The sequence below is a fragment of the Merops nubicus genome, unplaced genomic scaffold, assembly GCF_000691845.1.
Source record: "Merops nubicus isolate BGI_N331 unplaced genomic scaffold, ASM69184v1 scaffold14786, whole genome shotgun sequence".
Lineage (NCBI taxonomy): Eukaryota > Metazoa > Chordata > Aves > Coraciiformes > Meropidae > Merops > Merops nubicus.
Window position 1 is genome coordinate 37794 of NW_008614467.1, and position 14012 is coordinate 51805.

Consider the following 14012-nt stretch of genomic DNA (forward strand, 5'->3'; position numbering starts at 1 on the left):
AACCTCATCTGTAGGGCCTCTGTCTGTATATATACATCCATAACCATCTAGTTCACCAGCTGTTCTCTCTTGCTCTGCACACTCTGCACCAATCTCCCCACTTACAGAATGTTGCCTGTGCAGTTAAATACCTTCACAAGCCTTTGATGTCTCTGAACCATGAAACATCTTTCAGCCAAAAGTGCTCTGTGTTGCTACAGGGTTCATTCGCATCTGCCCAGACAGAGAGTCAGCTCCCAAGCACCCTCCCAGGGGAAATAGTGACAGAGAAACAAGCAGATCCTGTGTTTGCAAGGCAGGTTAAGTACTCAGTCTTAAATTAATAGCTCTAAACTGCACAAGCAGTGGAGATAAAAGGTACCTTCCTGTAATGTGGCTTTTCAATGCAAGGGAGGCAATTAGGCTTTATCACTCCCCAACTGCTACCTGGCAGTGCAGAGGGTGAACAACTATGCTTCTGCTTAAATGCTCCAGCAGGGATGTGATAGCCCAGGTGGAGTCACGTGTGACAGGGTCAGGGAGCCACAGAACCTCTCCAGGAGCAGGCATGAGAAGGACAAGGGATAGAGAGGTGACAGAGAAAACAGGGGAGCAGCTGGCACCTTCCTTCCTGATCTACGTTCTCCAAGGGCACCACCCAGAGCAGATGTATCATCCCTTGGTTAAACAGTGGGATAAAAACGTGAAGACACAGCATAGTCCTCTGGCACCACATCCACAAGCTTCTCCTCACCTTTCTGTTAGGCCACTCCAATTTAAAAGACTTTCTGTAGGCCTAAGAAGGGTCTTCAGCCCAACTGCTGTAACCCCCCAGAAAAGTCAGAGTCAGCCCTGCTGGTTGACAAGGACTCTCCAGCAATCCAGGGGGCCAACACATATCAAGGAGCTTTTCCTCCAGGGAGGAAGATAGTCCTGATTTATTGCATCTCCTAAAGCTGAGCTGAAAGGCTTTCTGCCTCACCCTGGGCTTGCACCTCCTGCAGCTGCAGCTTTGGGAGTGAAGAGGGGGAAGGGAGATGAACTGACCAACTTATCATCCCTTTATCATCCAAACTGCATCTGCCAGAGATACTCTCTTTCCTCGTTGTGAAATCCCAAGTCCCCAGGGAAAGCTGAGGTGCAGAAGAACACTTCTGAAAAGGAAATGCTACAGCAAGGCTTTTTTCCTCCTTTCTCAAGCCATGTTTTATTACAATTACTACATCCACAGAGCTGACAGTTTCAACATCTATTTCCTCCAGATGGCTGATTTCAGATTTCATTCCTCCTAGATGAGCCGTGTCTCAAACTGTGGAAGTGCACAAGGACACATCACACGTGTTCTGCTGCACCTCATTCCTGAAAATTCAGTTGGGACACCAGGTTAACCAGGACTTTTCCTTGGGAATCAGTACAACCCTCATGGTCAGGACTTTCCAGATTGGGAGGGCAATTCTCAGGCTGCATGGATGCAGTCAAGTGGCACCAGTAAGGACGGGTGGGACACATGGGAGAGGGATTGTGTTCACTGTCTACAGACAGAGCTTCAGGTGTCCTACAGGACTGCTTAGGGGAAGGAGACCTCCTCCCAAATCTCCTCTTCATTCAGCTCTGCTCAAGGACACCACGTTGAGTGTGAGGACACCATGTCTTCTCTACCACTGGGCTTTGCTGGCATTGCTTTTCCCTGAGCTGGCAGGCTTGATGTGAGTGTTGGAAAGCAAGCAGCAATGCAGCCAGTTCAGCTGCAAAACCAAAACCTACGTGAAGAATCCAAGGACCTGCTTTGTTATCCCATGCAGGTAGGGAGCAGCACACCCTGTGCCCTGTTTGGCATGTGCACGTGGTTCACACTTGAAGCCAACTAGGGCTGCACATGAGCATCTGGACTTCTTTAAGTCACTCACTTTAGTTTTCTCCCTTTCACAGGAACTGCACAGCACAACTTTATTCCAAATAAATTGAACAGGCTCCACCTTCGAATGAATGAGATCTTGTTGTGCATGTGAAGCTTTCTATCCAACCTTGACATGGGGGTGCAACAGAAGAGAGAACAGGAGGCAGCAGGGATAGAAATCCCGGGATGGATTTTCCAGAGACAACAACAGGACTGCAATGAAGACAGAAATTCTTCCCCTGCTCCAAGCTTTCCAAAGCAGTGGGAGGTTAAACCTCAAACATGTGTTCAAAGGCAGAACACTGCTTGGTGCAGAAGCCCCTCTATCATCCATTATCCCTGAACCTCCCTATGCCTGCATCCATCCTGCCTTGAAATCTCGCTCTAAAAATGAAGTTCCAGTGCATAAAGCAGGATTGCATTTGTCAGGGTGATTGTCACCCATGTGCCCCCAGTGGAGCTGGAAGAGAGTATTTCCTCCCACACGGGCTCAGTGCTCTCCTTCCTGGAGCTCAGGTGGGCTGAAAACCCCCTTTACCTGCTTGTTTGGGACAGAGTGTTGAGGAGAAATCACATGAACCTTTCCCAGTAATCCACCAGACGATGACTGGAACTGACTGTGCAGGCTTGGCCCCTTGTACACACATCCTTCCTTACTTAAAACAAACCAACAAAACTCTTTGTGCCACGAAATGACAATCAGCTACAAAAATATGTGCTTAGAAAAAAAAAGAGTCTCTCACTTCCTGAACGCCATAGCAGGCCTACAAAAGCAAAAAAAAAGGAAAAGAAACAACAAAACTACTGTAAAAAGGCTTCTGGGTGTGAGGCACTCAGCACTCAAGCACACTTGGGAACACTCTCCTGCATTCCACGTTGCCTTTGCTGCTCATCTTCTTCTCATTTCTATTCTGCTCCCTGACAAGACACTGTCTTTTCATTTATTCACATGTTTTGGTAGCTTGGCTGCAACTGTTTGGTTAGTGCCATTTATCAATCCTTTTCCTTGTGGTTTCTACAATGAAACCACCCAGCACCTCTACCCAGAAACTGCTGCTTCTAGCTGCTGAAAAAAACCTCTCAAAATGCACCTTTGCCCTGCTAAAAAATCAGAGTGCACAACGTGGCAATACCTCAGGAGATACCTGCTGGGAAAAGAGTCTCCCTGTGCTAAAGCAAGACTGTGAAGGACCTTTGGTGACCCAACACAGCCAGGTGCTCCCGAGACATCCTTCCAGCTGACACAAAGCTGGGCAGGACAAGAGGACAAGGCAAGGGACCCAAGCTGCTCACTTCTTCCTGAGCCTGACAGTGCTAATCCAAACCAGACCCCACAAGGAGCTTAATTCTGTGTTGTTCATGTTGCCTGCCTTCACTGATGTGAACCTTTCCAACAAATCACCAAATGTTCTCTTCTGCAAACCTTTCTTCCTGTGGCTGCTGGTGAGTATGAACCTATTTAGGGCATTCTGTTCAGGGGTAAAACACTCAGAGACAGGATGGAAAATTTCTCTTTAAACCTCCCATTTGTTTAATCACAAAATAACATTAAATTCCATAAAACATTTCCAGCATGGACATTTTTAACACACAATCAAATTTAAACCAGTCAGTTAATCTTGCACTAGATCAGCTTCATTTCTTAGCTCCCATGAATTAACTTACCTCCAGCCTGAAGAGTTATTCAGAGTGGTTATTTTAATAAATCCTGCAGTAAAAGGCCTTGCTTTACTAGACTGAGAAAAACCACTATGCCCAAAGCTTAGTAAGATTTAAAAAATGTAATTTTGGTGAATACTATCTGAGAGATGGAAGCCAAAATACAGACAGCGCTCCCACTTTAAGTCTTTATAAACCCCTAGGCCACAGAAGGCAGGTTTTGCTTTGGGTTTACTAAAAACAAACAGCTTTCCAGCTGCTCAGCAAAGATAACATCTGGATTTCTTCACAGACCTGGGCAGGCAGATGGTGCCTGTGCAGAGCAGGACCAAGCTGGTTCTCCAGCTGCTTACACCCAGGTGCAGCTACAGCACTGAAATGCTCCCATGGGGAAACAGCCAGAGCACACACAGTCACTTCAGTGGAGCTGCATTCAAGGCAGAACCTGACTGGGCCAGCACACCAGATGGTACCTTGAGCTCAGCAGGTCCCAGGTGGAGAGTGGGTGCTCCTGGGCCACCTACCAACCAGCAGCATGCAAGGAAAGCACACATTTCAGAAAGCACGTGGATATAATCTCCACATTTCCCACAGGAAAAGAGACCAGCCTCAGAGCATGTAAATGCCATTTCTCCTCCAGCAATGGAACAACCCAGAGGTTCAAGGAACTCTACCCCAGTTCTCCACAGAAATAGTGTTCTACCCCAGCTCCTGATGCTGACTATAGAGGGTAATTAAGCATGGGCTAGGCAGCAGACAGCTAGTCCCTATGACTTCCAGCTGAGTTTGAGCCTCAGTTCCTTTCTTCTAATGGCACCATGAAGGTCTCCTCGCTTGCTGGCCCTCAGCCTCACTGCAAGGCCACACTCCTACCAACTGCCAGGTTGAGAGCATGCCAGAAAGTCAAGTCTGCAAAACTGGAAGGCAGAAGGGGCAAAAGAAGGCACCCACAGGCTTAGGTCATGAAGGATGGCACAGGGCTTAGACTGCAAAGTGGACATAGCCCAGGGCTTTGTTCAGGCTCCTGCAGGAAGAGTGTCAGGTCAGCAAGAACCTGCACCCTCCCTGAGGGACTGCAGCAGAAGAGCATGTCCCATTCACAGCAAAAACCTCATTTCAGGCAGAACCAGTCTAATTTTGCCATCTTAATTAGGTCAACAGAACACATGCAGCAGCATTGCCCCTCTCCCTCCAGCATCACAGACCCAGACTAGTTACCTTAACTGAAGGCCACATCACAGAGAGGAAGGCAACACACTCAAACTGCCACTTGAGAACAAAACCAGAGACCAACTGAAAAGCAGGTCTGCAGAGGGGCTCCCAGCATCCCTCCCAGGAATCAGGGCTAAGTGCAGAGCCATCTCCTTACCACAAATGCAAGCAGAGTCAAAGAAAAGGCTTCACCAGCAGCCCCAGCCACGTGACACAGCTAGAGCCTCTCGTCCTGAGCATCCCTCTTTATCTGCAGGCTGCCTTTCAATGGCTATTTCCACTTCTGGACAAATACTTCCCTCAAAAAAATTCAAGACAAAGTGCACACACGCACAGAAAGGAAGAATGCCTTCTTTTGAACAAATCTATTCCACTGAAAGCTCTGCCAAACAGCTCAGACTACCCCGAAGAGCTGCCAGCCAGATTCCTCTGCCACGACCTTAAAACAACATTTGTCTGGCTGCTTGTTTGAGTCTCTTCTGACCTTCGACAGACTGACCCACAAGTCAGCACAGCTTCTTGGAAGGCAAACGCCTGCTCTCGTTCTAAGAGCTCCACACAAAAGCTAAATGCAACATGACTTAAGCGTGGGGAAAGCAGCAAAGTGCCTCGAGACTAAACAGAGGCTGGAAGTAGCTCTTTTCAAGCTCAACCTTTTACTTTCTGCAGCCCGAGGAGATCACTCAGCCCTGAAGGACCTGTGCCTTTGAGTTTCAAGCTTTTGACTTGGTTCTCCACAGGAGCTACTGACCCGGGCCTACCTGCACGTTCTCTTCTGTGACCTCGATCTCGGCAGTGTAGATGTAATCAATCAGCTTCCTCAGGGTCTGGCCATCAACGTCTTTTATCTCAATCTTCTTGGCTTTACTTTCAGACATGTCTCCTGAAATTCATTTCAAAAGGACAGTTAGATTCTGCTTTGCAGGACCTCACTGCAGACCCCTTGCATCCCATACATCCAACACATCCTCCTCCTGGTATCTGACTACAAGACTGCCCTGGCACTACCTCCAACCATGGCAGGACAACCAGCAAGATTCCCAGGAGCCTCCTAATGCCACCTGAAAAACATCTCAACATTTGAAGGCATGGGCATAAAATAGAAGTGAATAAATGGAACAAGCCCAATTTCTTGCCAGAAAAGAACCTGTCAAGGTTCAGTAAAACCCATACCTGTGTAAAAGCTGATAAATGATGGGGCTTTGAGCAACCTAGTCTAGTGGGAGGTGTCCCTGCCCAGGGCAGGGGGTTGGAACGAGATTGTCTTTAAGGTCTCTTCCAACACAAACCATTCTATGATTCCATGAATCCTAGGTGATTTTATGTGCACCTTCCCCATCACTGTTGTGGCCAATGCTGTGCAGACACGTACCCCGTGTGTAACAGGAGCACGTCACAGGAACAAAAGCATCATGTGGGAGGAGGAGAAAAGACTCCCCAGGGCCCTTCCAGCATCCATGCATGCAGTGACCTCACCCATGTTTCACTCAACAACACCTTCAGGAACCCCAGAAAAGAAAGAACAAACTCCCAAGCAGAAAGAAAACACTCAGTAAAAAACCAAAGCTGAACACAGGAGAGGGAGAAGCGTCAATTCTTAAACCTGGGCATGAATAATCACTACTGGAAGAACTTTGGTGAGTCAGTACTGCTGTGAGATTAAGATGAAAAACTGTTCCTGCAGCCTATGGGAGAAGTAATTAGAGCCTACATCTCTGTGCAGCGTGAGACAAGATGTGGCCAGGCACATTTAGTGCACAGCAGAGTCAGATGCTCCAGGGAGTCCGAGCGTGACCAAATCTGCAGCCTGGAAACTGAACTTTGTGAGCTGCACTTACACCAATAAGGAGATAAATAACAGGAGTGGGGTCAGACCTTAACTATTAGAAGAGCCAGCAACATCCCAAAGGAAGCGTAGACTGAAATAATATTTACCCTAAATTCAATTTTTAAAATTAGATAATAAAAAGTTGCTCAGAGAAGGCCATGAATACAAATGCACAAGTATAAAGGGATAAATGACCTACATTTGAGAGGCCTTCAAAGCAGGTAGGACTTTTTAATGGACAAAATAAACGTCATCTCCTTTACACACTTCTTAGAATCATAGAATCATAGAATCATTTAGGTTGGAAGGGACCTCCAAGATCATCAAGTCCAACCACCGAGCCACCAGGGCTCCAAAGTCCTCTGCCAAAACAGATCAGAATCTGTCAGGGTTGGAAGGGACCACAAGGATCCCCCAGTTCCAACCCCTCTGCCATGAGCAGGGACACCTCCCACTAGATCAGGCTGCCCAGAGCCTCCTCCAGCCTGGCCTTAAAGACCCCCAGGGATGGGGCCTCAACCACCACCCTGGGCAACCTGTTCCAGGGTCTCACCACTCTCATGGTGAAGAACTTCTTCCTCACATCCAGCCTGAATCTGCCCACTGCCAGCTTTGCCCCATTCCCTCTAGTTCTGTTGTTACTTGAGATCCTAAAAAGTCCCTCCCCAGCTTTCTTCCCCCCAAGAAAAAGAAAACATCTCCAGAGATGAGAGGAGGCTTCTGAGAACAAGCCAGTCCCCAGCAGCCTAGGTGGAGCTGGAGGTGCCTGTGAGGAGCACCCAGCCAGCCCCATCTGAACACCCTCCCCGTGGGGCAGAGGGGAGGCTCAGACACACCCACCAGAGATGGATGCAGGAACAGCTTGGAGGGCCTGATCCCATAACATCATCTGTCTTTGTGGTGCTCACGTGACACAAGCAACAAAAATAAAGGCTGTGTGGGCTTCCACACCCACCAGCAAGCTGCCAGCCCTGCAGACTAACAGCCTCCACAGCGCACGAGGAGCATGGGGAGCCTCGTGGGCTGTGTCCTGCACCCGGGTGGGACCCTGCTTTGATTGTGAGTGCCTGCCCCTTGCCAGAGGATGCTGCTCTGGATACCTCTCTAATGCTGCAGAGCACGGAAGAACTTGAGGACAACCACAAGCAAACCCAGGGAGGAGTTGGGGAAGACCAGGAGCTGGCAACAAGCCACCCGCTCCTCCAAGCTGAATGGTGAAAGGGCAGCTGGATGGTGGAGCAGTTCAGGCATCTCATCTCACAGCCCTTCAGAAAAAAACCTGCACCTTGAAGCCCACAAAACCCAACCCCCAGGAGGTCAAACTGGAGCCTGAACAGCCCTTGCAGACACCAGCCCCTCACACACCACACTCAGCACCCAGTGGTGCTTTCTCCAGCCCCTCTGCTCAGGAGGGCAGGGGGAGAGCAGAGCTCTCCTGACTTCTCACCCGATAAACAACAGACAAGACTGCAGCAGTTTCTGGTGCCTTGTTTACCCAGCACAGCAGCTTGCCCTGCCTCCTACACACTGCACTCCAGAGAGGCTTCCCCCGTGCACAAATACAGCTTTCCTTGCTTCCTAAGTCAGAGATGTGCTGAAGGAGAAGAGGAGTGCATTGGATAACCAAAGCACAGCCTCTCACACATGGGCCAAGCACTCTGAAGGGGCACACGAGACCTGTGAGGGACATTTCTGCATTGCTGCTTCTTCCTGCAGCACTTCTGATGCTCCCACGAGTGTCTCACAGGAGCAGTCCTGGCAGCATCACTGCAGGACCCATTTTCCTTTCTGAAAGGATTGTGTTTTCTTCTAAATGGATAGAAATTACTGTCCCAAATCATCCCTACAGAATGGTGCCAACGAAAATCAGCCCCTGTCCACAATGCTCTAGAAAGCCAGTACAGGAAGGGACACTTAGGATGTGCTGGGTCCCATCTCTCCTTCCACAGTGGAAGATGTGCCTGCCTATTTTCAGACTTCCCAAGACCATTCCAAAGAGGAATGTCTAACCAGAGGACACTACATGGCTTAGGAAGGACCACAAGGTCATCACAGAGTCATTCATGAGCCCAGAGTCAGGCTAAATAGACAGGGACTGGGCCTGCAGAGCAAGTGTCAGGTGAAGGAGGATGAGCTCTGGGCCTCAGTCTGGTTCCCACTGTTCACAGCTTCAGGCTGATCATTCACCACCGTGTGACTGCTGGCACTCTGGGGGACCCCTCCAGCTCCCTGTGCCCCCAGAAATCAGCTGCTCCTGTGGGGACTCAGCATGCACGAGCAGCTCCTGCCCAGTCCTGCAAATGCCACTGGGTTGCACCACTGATGTGCAGTGTGAAAAACACAGAACAAAACCAAACCACAACAACCAGCCAACGTTTAGGTTGTGACTTTAAAATGTCCCCCTCCAGAGAGTGAAGCACCACGCAGCTGGAAGGAGATCACACACTCTGTCTTTGCAAGATGGAAATCCAGACCTTAGAAATTTGGGAGTAGCTAGACCAAAAGGGAAGGGAGAACTGGTCTTTGCCTGACCCACAGCCCCAGGGGACGTGTCAGGGGAGGGGACTGGTGGCCTCCGAGGCTGTCACCCAGCCCAGGGGAGCTGCTGAGCTGGCCACATGATGGTGGTTAGCTGATTACTGTTTAACTCACAGCGTGAGGGATTACACAGCCCAGAGAATTCCTGCATGGAAACACCAGCAGCCCTGCACCACCACCTTCCCCCTCAGATGACCTCTAAGAATCAAAGAGTTTTTCCAATCATTTTCTTTTTTAAACCTCAAATCAGGAACGAGCATCACAAGCACTCACAAGTCCTCCTCGAGGTGTCCTGCACACACAGCTGCCTCTGAGCAGAGCTTGCTCCTCTGCCTCACCACCAGAGCCACCACCCCCTTCCACAGAGCAGCACCAGGGCTCTCCAGCTTAGCTCACCACACAGACAAAGCCACCGTGGCAAACCTCACATCTGGTCTCACCTTCAGACATGTCCACACCTGATATTTTTTCCCCTTCTTCCACTACAGAAGGCAAATAAAGCTTCCCAAATGACCAGCTTTTTCCTGAGAATGCCTATGTTTTGCTGCCAGTAAAGCAACTAAAGTCTAATCTCAAGGCTTTCAGAAGGAAGAAGCAACCCCTAGACTGCAGGCAAAGGAACATGAAATGGGCAAAGCCCCCCAAACCCATTTATGCTGAAACTGGGGGATGGTACCAACCATTCCCTGGAGTGTACAATCATTCTCTTTATATTTGGTTAGAGTCAGTTCCTATCCTGGAAAAGAGAGCAAAGAAAAGGCAGGAAGCTAGGGAGCTCCTGAGCAGACTAATTTTTCTGGAGTGACTTAAACTGGTTGCTCCCCAGCTTTGGGTTTTGCTGCCCCATAAGGACACAGCTCCAAAGGGCACCTGCTACAGGGTTCACACCATCAGAGCAGGAATTCTGTCCTTCTTCCACACTGAAGCTGCATCTGCCATTCCCAAAATATACCAGACTGCAGCTCTGCACCCTGCTAAAAGGCAGCTCTGCTGAGCCACCCTGGGCTGGAGAGCCCAGCAGTGTTATTTCAGGCAGCAGCAAACGGTGCCACGGGAGATTAAACATCAGTGGGGCTGAGCCCTGGAACCACAGCTCCTGTGCCAGCAACCTCTTTGATGTGCACCATGAGCATTTAGGGCACTGCACACGTGCTTGATGTTAATGATGGGTTTTCATGACCCAAGGTCTTGTTAAGGGGGTGAAAAAAAAAACAAAACTGAAAAGCAGTGAGCCAAACCTCACAGTAACCTTCCTGTGACTCGTGAGCTCCCCACACACCCCACACCCATACAACCACCCCATGTCCATACACTGCCTCAAGGAATTAGTCAGGGATGACCAGCATCATCCACATCAAACGTAACCATACTACTTCTCTCTCCAGGAATCCCTTTCCTCACAGGCCACGCCTGCTGCCTGTGCTGCAGCTCCCCAGAGACACAGCCAGAAGCTGCAGAAGCCTCTGGGTTTGCAGTGAGCTGCTCAGCCCAAGCAGAGTGCCTGGTGTCAAGAGGAGTACCTGTAAACATTGCACAAAAGTAAGGGCTGCAGGCTGCCAGGACCACACGGTGGGCTTCCATCTCCACAGTTTCAGCCACAATCACCACGTCACAGAGGAGCCGCTTGCTGGAAAAGCACCAGAAAAGACAAAGATCATTTCAGAACTCCTGGTCAGACAAAACGTGATGTCAGTATAGCCTGAAAAAGCAAGCAAAAAGATCCACTGTTACAGACAAGTCTCCTGAGCTTCTGCCAAATCCCAGTGGAAGGTCCTCTAATCCTCCAGCTACCAGCTCCTATCAGGGCTTGCCTGCAAAGCAAAGCCTGGATCCCCCCCAGCACTGCAGCCCTGCCTGTGGTTCTGCTTTTCCCAGGAAAAAAAAGTATCCAGGAAGCAAAGTAGGCATACATGCTGCCCAAAGAATGGCTGGGTGAGGGGGTTCTTACACCTCCCAAACAAACAGGGCTTGGAGAAGGCACAGAAGAGCCTGAGAGTTTGGGCACTACCTAGAGCCAAGCTCTAGCAGATCTGAGAGACAAAAAATAGCTGTGCAAGGGAACACCAGCAGCACCTTGGTCTTTCCACAAGGGAAAGGCAGAGTGGTAAAATGAAGTTATTTCTGTTATTTCCTTCCCTGTTTAGCCCTAAAGAAGGGGACCACCAAAATATCTCCTGGCACTGAGCAGCACAGAGGCTGCCTCAGCCATCTCCCAGGGAGGAGGTGTCAATCACTGGAGTTTATCCATGTTTACCACATGACTTAGTCTGGAATTAAGAGTCACTGGGATAAAGCACGAGGTTCCAAACAGAAACCAAAAATCCTCTGAGCTCCCCCACTGACACACTGGACAGCTTTGGAAAAGTCACTTCATTAACTAGTGACCTTTCTACTAGCCCCAGACATGTCCTTTGAGGATTCATCAGTTAATGTTTGCACAGGGCTTCAGAGATGCTAGAAGTGCTCAGCCTCCCAGTAAGTTGGTTTAAGATACTTGAGCATACAAATGCAAAACAAGGGTGTTCTTGTCAAATGTCAAGCCTGAAAAAGGATCAGTGTCTGTAAATCTAGATGGTGCCTCCTCTTCAGCAATGCTTATCACCACACTGCACTTGGGCTTTAGGAAACTGCATAGCAAATAAACACAGAGCTTCTAATGGACTAGGTATGTCTCCTCTGTGTGCTGGAATACATGAGCAAAGCATCTATGAAATGGAGGGTTATAGTTGGGAAACTGGAAGAAAATCAGAATTCTACATTCACCTCAGTCTGGAATGGGTGATGGGAATAAGAGGAGCTCTTAATAGAGGCTTCTTCACTTCCTTCAGCTTATGTAAAAGGTGCTCTCTTCAATTCCTCTTTGGACTATAGTTATCTAAAGTACCACTCATGATATTAATTTAATTGAATCTACATTTGAAAGCTAAAAACTTCAAGTGAGCAACATCTAGCCAGTAAGTTAGAGGCTTAGTAAGATTTTTCTAGACCCTCAGTACGAGATTTCTGTGTGCCTTTGAATGGAGGGACTATTATTCAAGGTAGCTACTAACACTGATTGTTGACAGCTTAACAGATTGAAGGCTCGCTACACATAAATAGACCTGAGAACTATATGTATGAATACATTCCAGAGCAGCAGCAGGAGCTGACAAAAAGGGAGTACCCAGAAGAAGAAAACATCAAACAGGTGCTTAAGGGCAGCTTTCAGTCTTCTGTGGTTTATCACTTCAGTATTGCACAAAATCTAGCTGACTACAGGCACTAAGAAACATTGGCCATCTCCAGCTAGTCCCACTATGCTTCAATTAACAAAGGAGTAACAGCAGCACAATAGATTTCTGAATATAGCTGCATAAACCTCTTTTTTTTTTTTTGCCTTCAGTATAAAGAACCAGAAGGATGCCAATTAAAAAAAAAAAAGAAAGAAAAAAACACCAAACCATGCTCCACTTCAATAATAGTTACAAGGTAAAGATATTTCCATTTTCTGTTCCAATGCAACTGAGAATCACTGTCAGACATTTCTGGAAGGAGACATTTCTAATCCTTCTCCACACCAGTTCATCTATATATTAGGAAACTACTTAAACCACCTCTCTTCTGTGGATATTGCAGCACCTTTTGAGTACTCTGAGCATGCAGGAAGAGTAAAAGGGTGTTACCTGCTTCCATCATACCATCTGGATAGTGAGGGAGTACCTATGTTCATGTGTATGTCCCTATCTACTTCCCATAGGAATTCTTTTAAAAATTGGGTTATAAGTTTCTGTTTGAATTGCAAAGGGCTCAAATGAACTAGTCAGAGAAATCCTTGCTGATCTTTCATCTGGTTCATGGGACAACAAGCACCAAGAAACAGCTCAGGTTTAACCACTGCCACCACACTGCTGATGTGTTTCTTGAAGACTGTTCACTGATATTTTTCCATCCTCCCTGTACCCACACAGCTGTGTCAAGAGACAAAAGTCTTCTCGTTTAACCAATATTAGAATTTTTAAATTTGCAGGTAGAGAGCTGACGTTCTTCCTGAGTTGTTGGGGTGTTTTACCCCCTGCTTTGGAGTGCTAAGCCCAGACTGAGCGACACTGCTAAAGAGAATGAGAACAGTGCATTAATAATCTTTGGTCTGTAATTATGTGTAGGTGTCTTAATGCCTGTAATGTTCTATTATTGGTTTTCAGACCATTACCTCAGTTAAGAACATAGTTTACAGATGAATTTGCTCTAAGTAATGGGAAAGATTAAATGAATTATCATCTATAAATGAAGGCTGTTGCTCAGATAATGTTTTTTGAGCCACAGCTGGCTTCCTTCTTGTGGGAAGATAAGAGATGGGTGAGATGGGGAAGATCAACCCCACCACAAAAGGGCTACATTTGAGCTGTCTATTCCTACTTGTTTATTAACTCCCTCCCCACAGCCATTAGCTGTGACAAAGATGGCACAGATTTTTCTTTTTCTAAGTCTCCCAGAAGCCTTTCTGTTCCAATCAGCATGTTTCTGCTACACCAGAGAGCGTGCCCATTAAGTCAAAAGTGTACCTCCGTAATTCATTCATGACCTTGAATGCCTTTCTCATGTGAGAGGGGTTGACTGTCACCGTGCGCTGGTCCTTTTCATCCTCAGCTGCCTCAGAGGATCGGGAACTCTGCTTCATGCTAAAAGAGGGACAAAAAAAAAAGGAGCAGAAAGTTGGACTCAATAACGCTTGAAAAAATCGTATAAAGCTGCAGCACAGGGTATTAGGCACAGAGTTACTTCCACATTTGTTAGTCAGCTCAGGTTCACCCTATGAAGAAAGAGCACCACAAAATGCAGCTACTTCTGCATGGATGTTGAAAGCCAACCCAGCCCACATTTCAGTCAGCAGGGAAGAAAAGGGAGAAAGTACCAAACGCT

The 14012-nt window shown here is 47.8% G+C and overlaps 1 protein-coding gene across 1 annotated transcript in view; it reads right to left on the minus strand.

Moving 5' to 3' along the window:
* Positions 1-13767, minus strand: part of LOC103774817 (kelch-like protein 3) — a 35182-nt gene extending 21415 nt beyond the window's left edge. Inside the window, exons 1-3 of the mRNA XM_008942246.1 lie at positions 13655-13767; positions 10634-10740; positions 5509-5630 (exon numbers count right to left, since the gene is read on the minus strand). Coding sequence (XP_008940494.1) covers positions 5509-5630; positions 10634-10740; positions 13655-13692 — 267 coding nt within the window. The 5' untranslated portion in view covers positions 13693-13767. The remainder of the gene's footprint in view (positions 1-5508; positions 5631-10633; positions 10741-13654) is intronic.
* Positions 13768-14012: the final 245 nt, after the last annotated feature.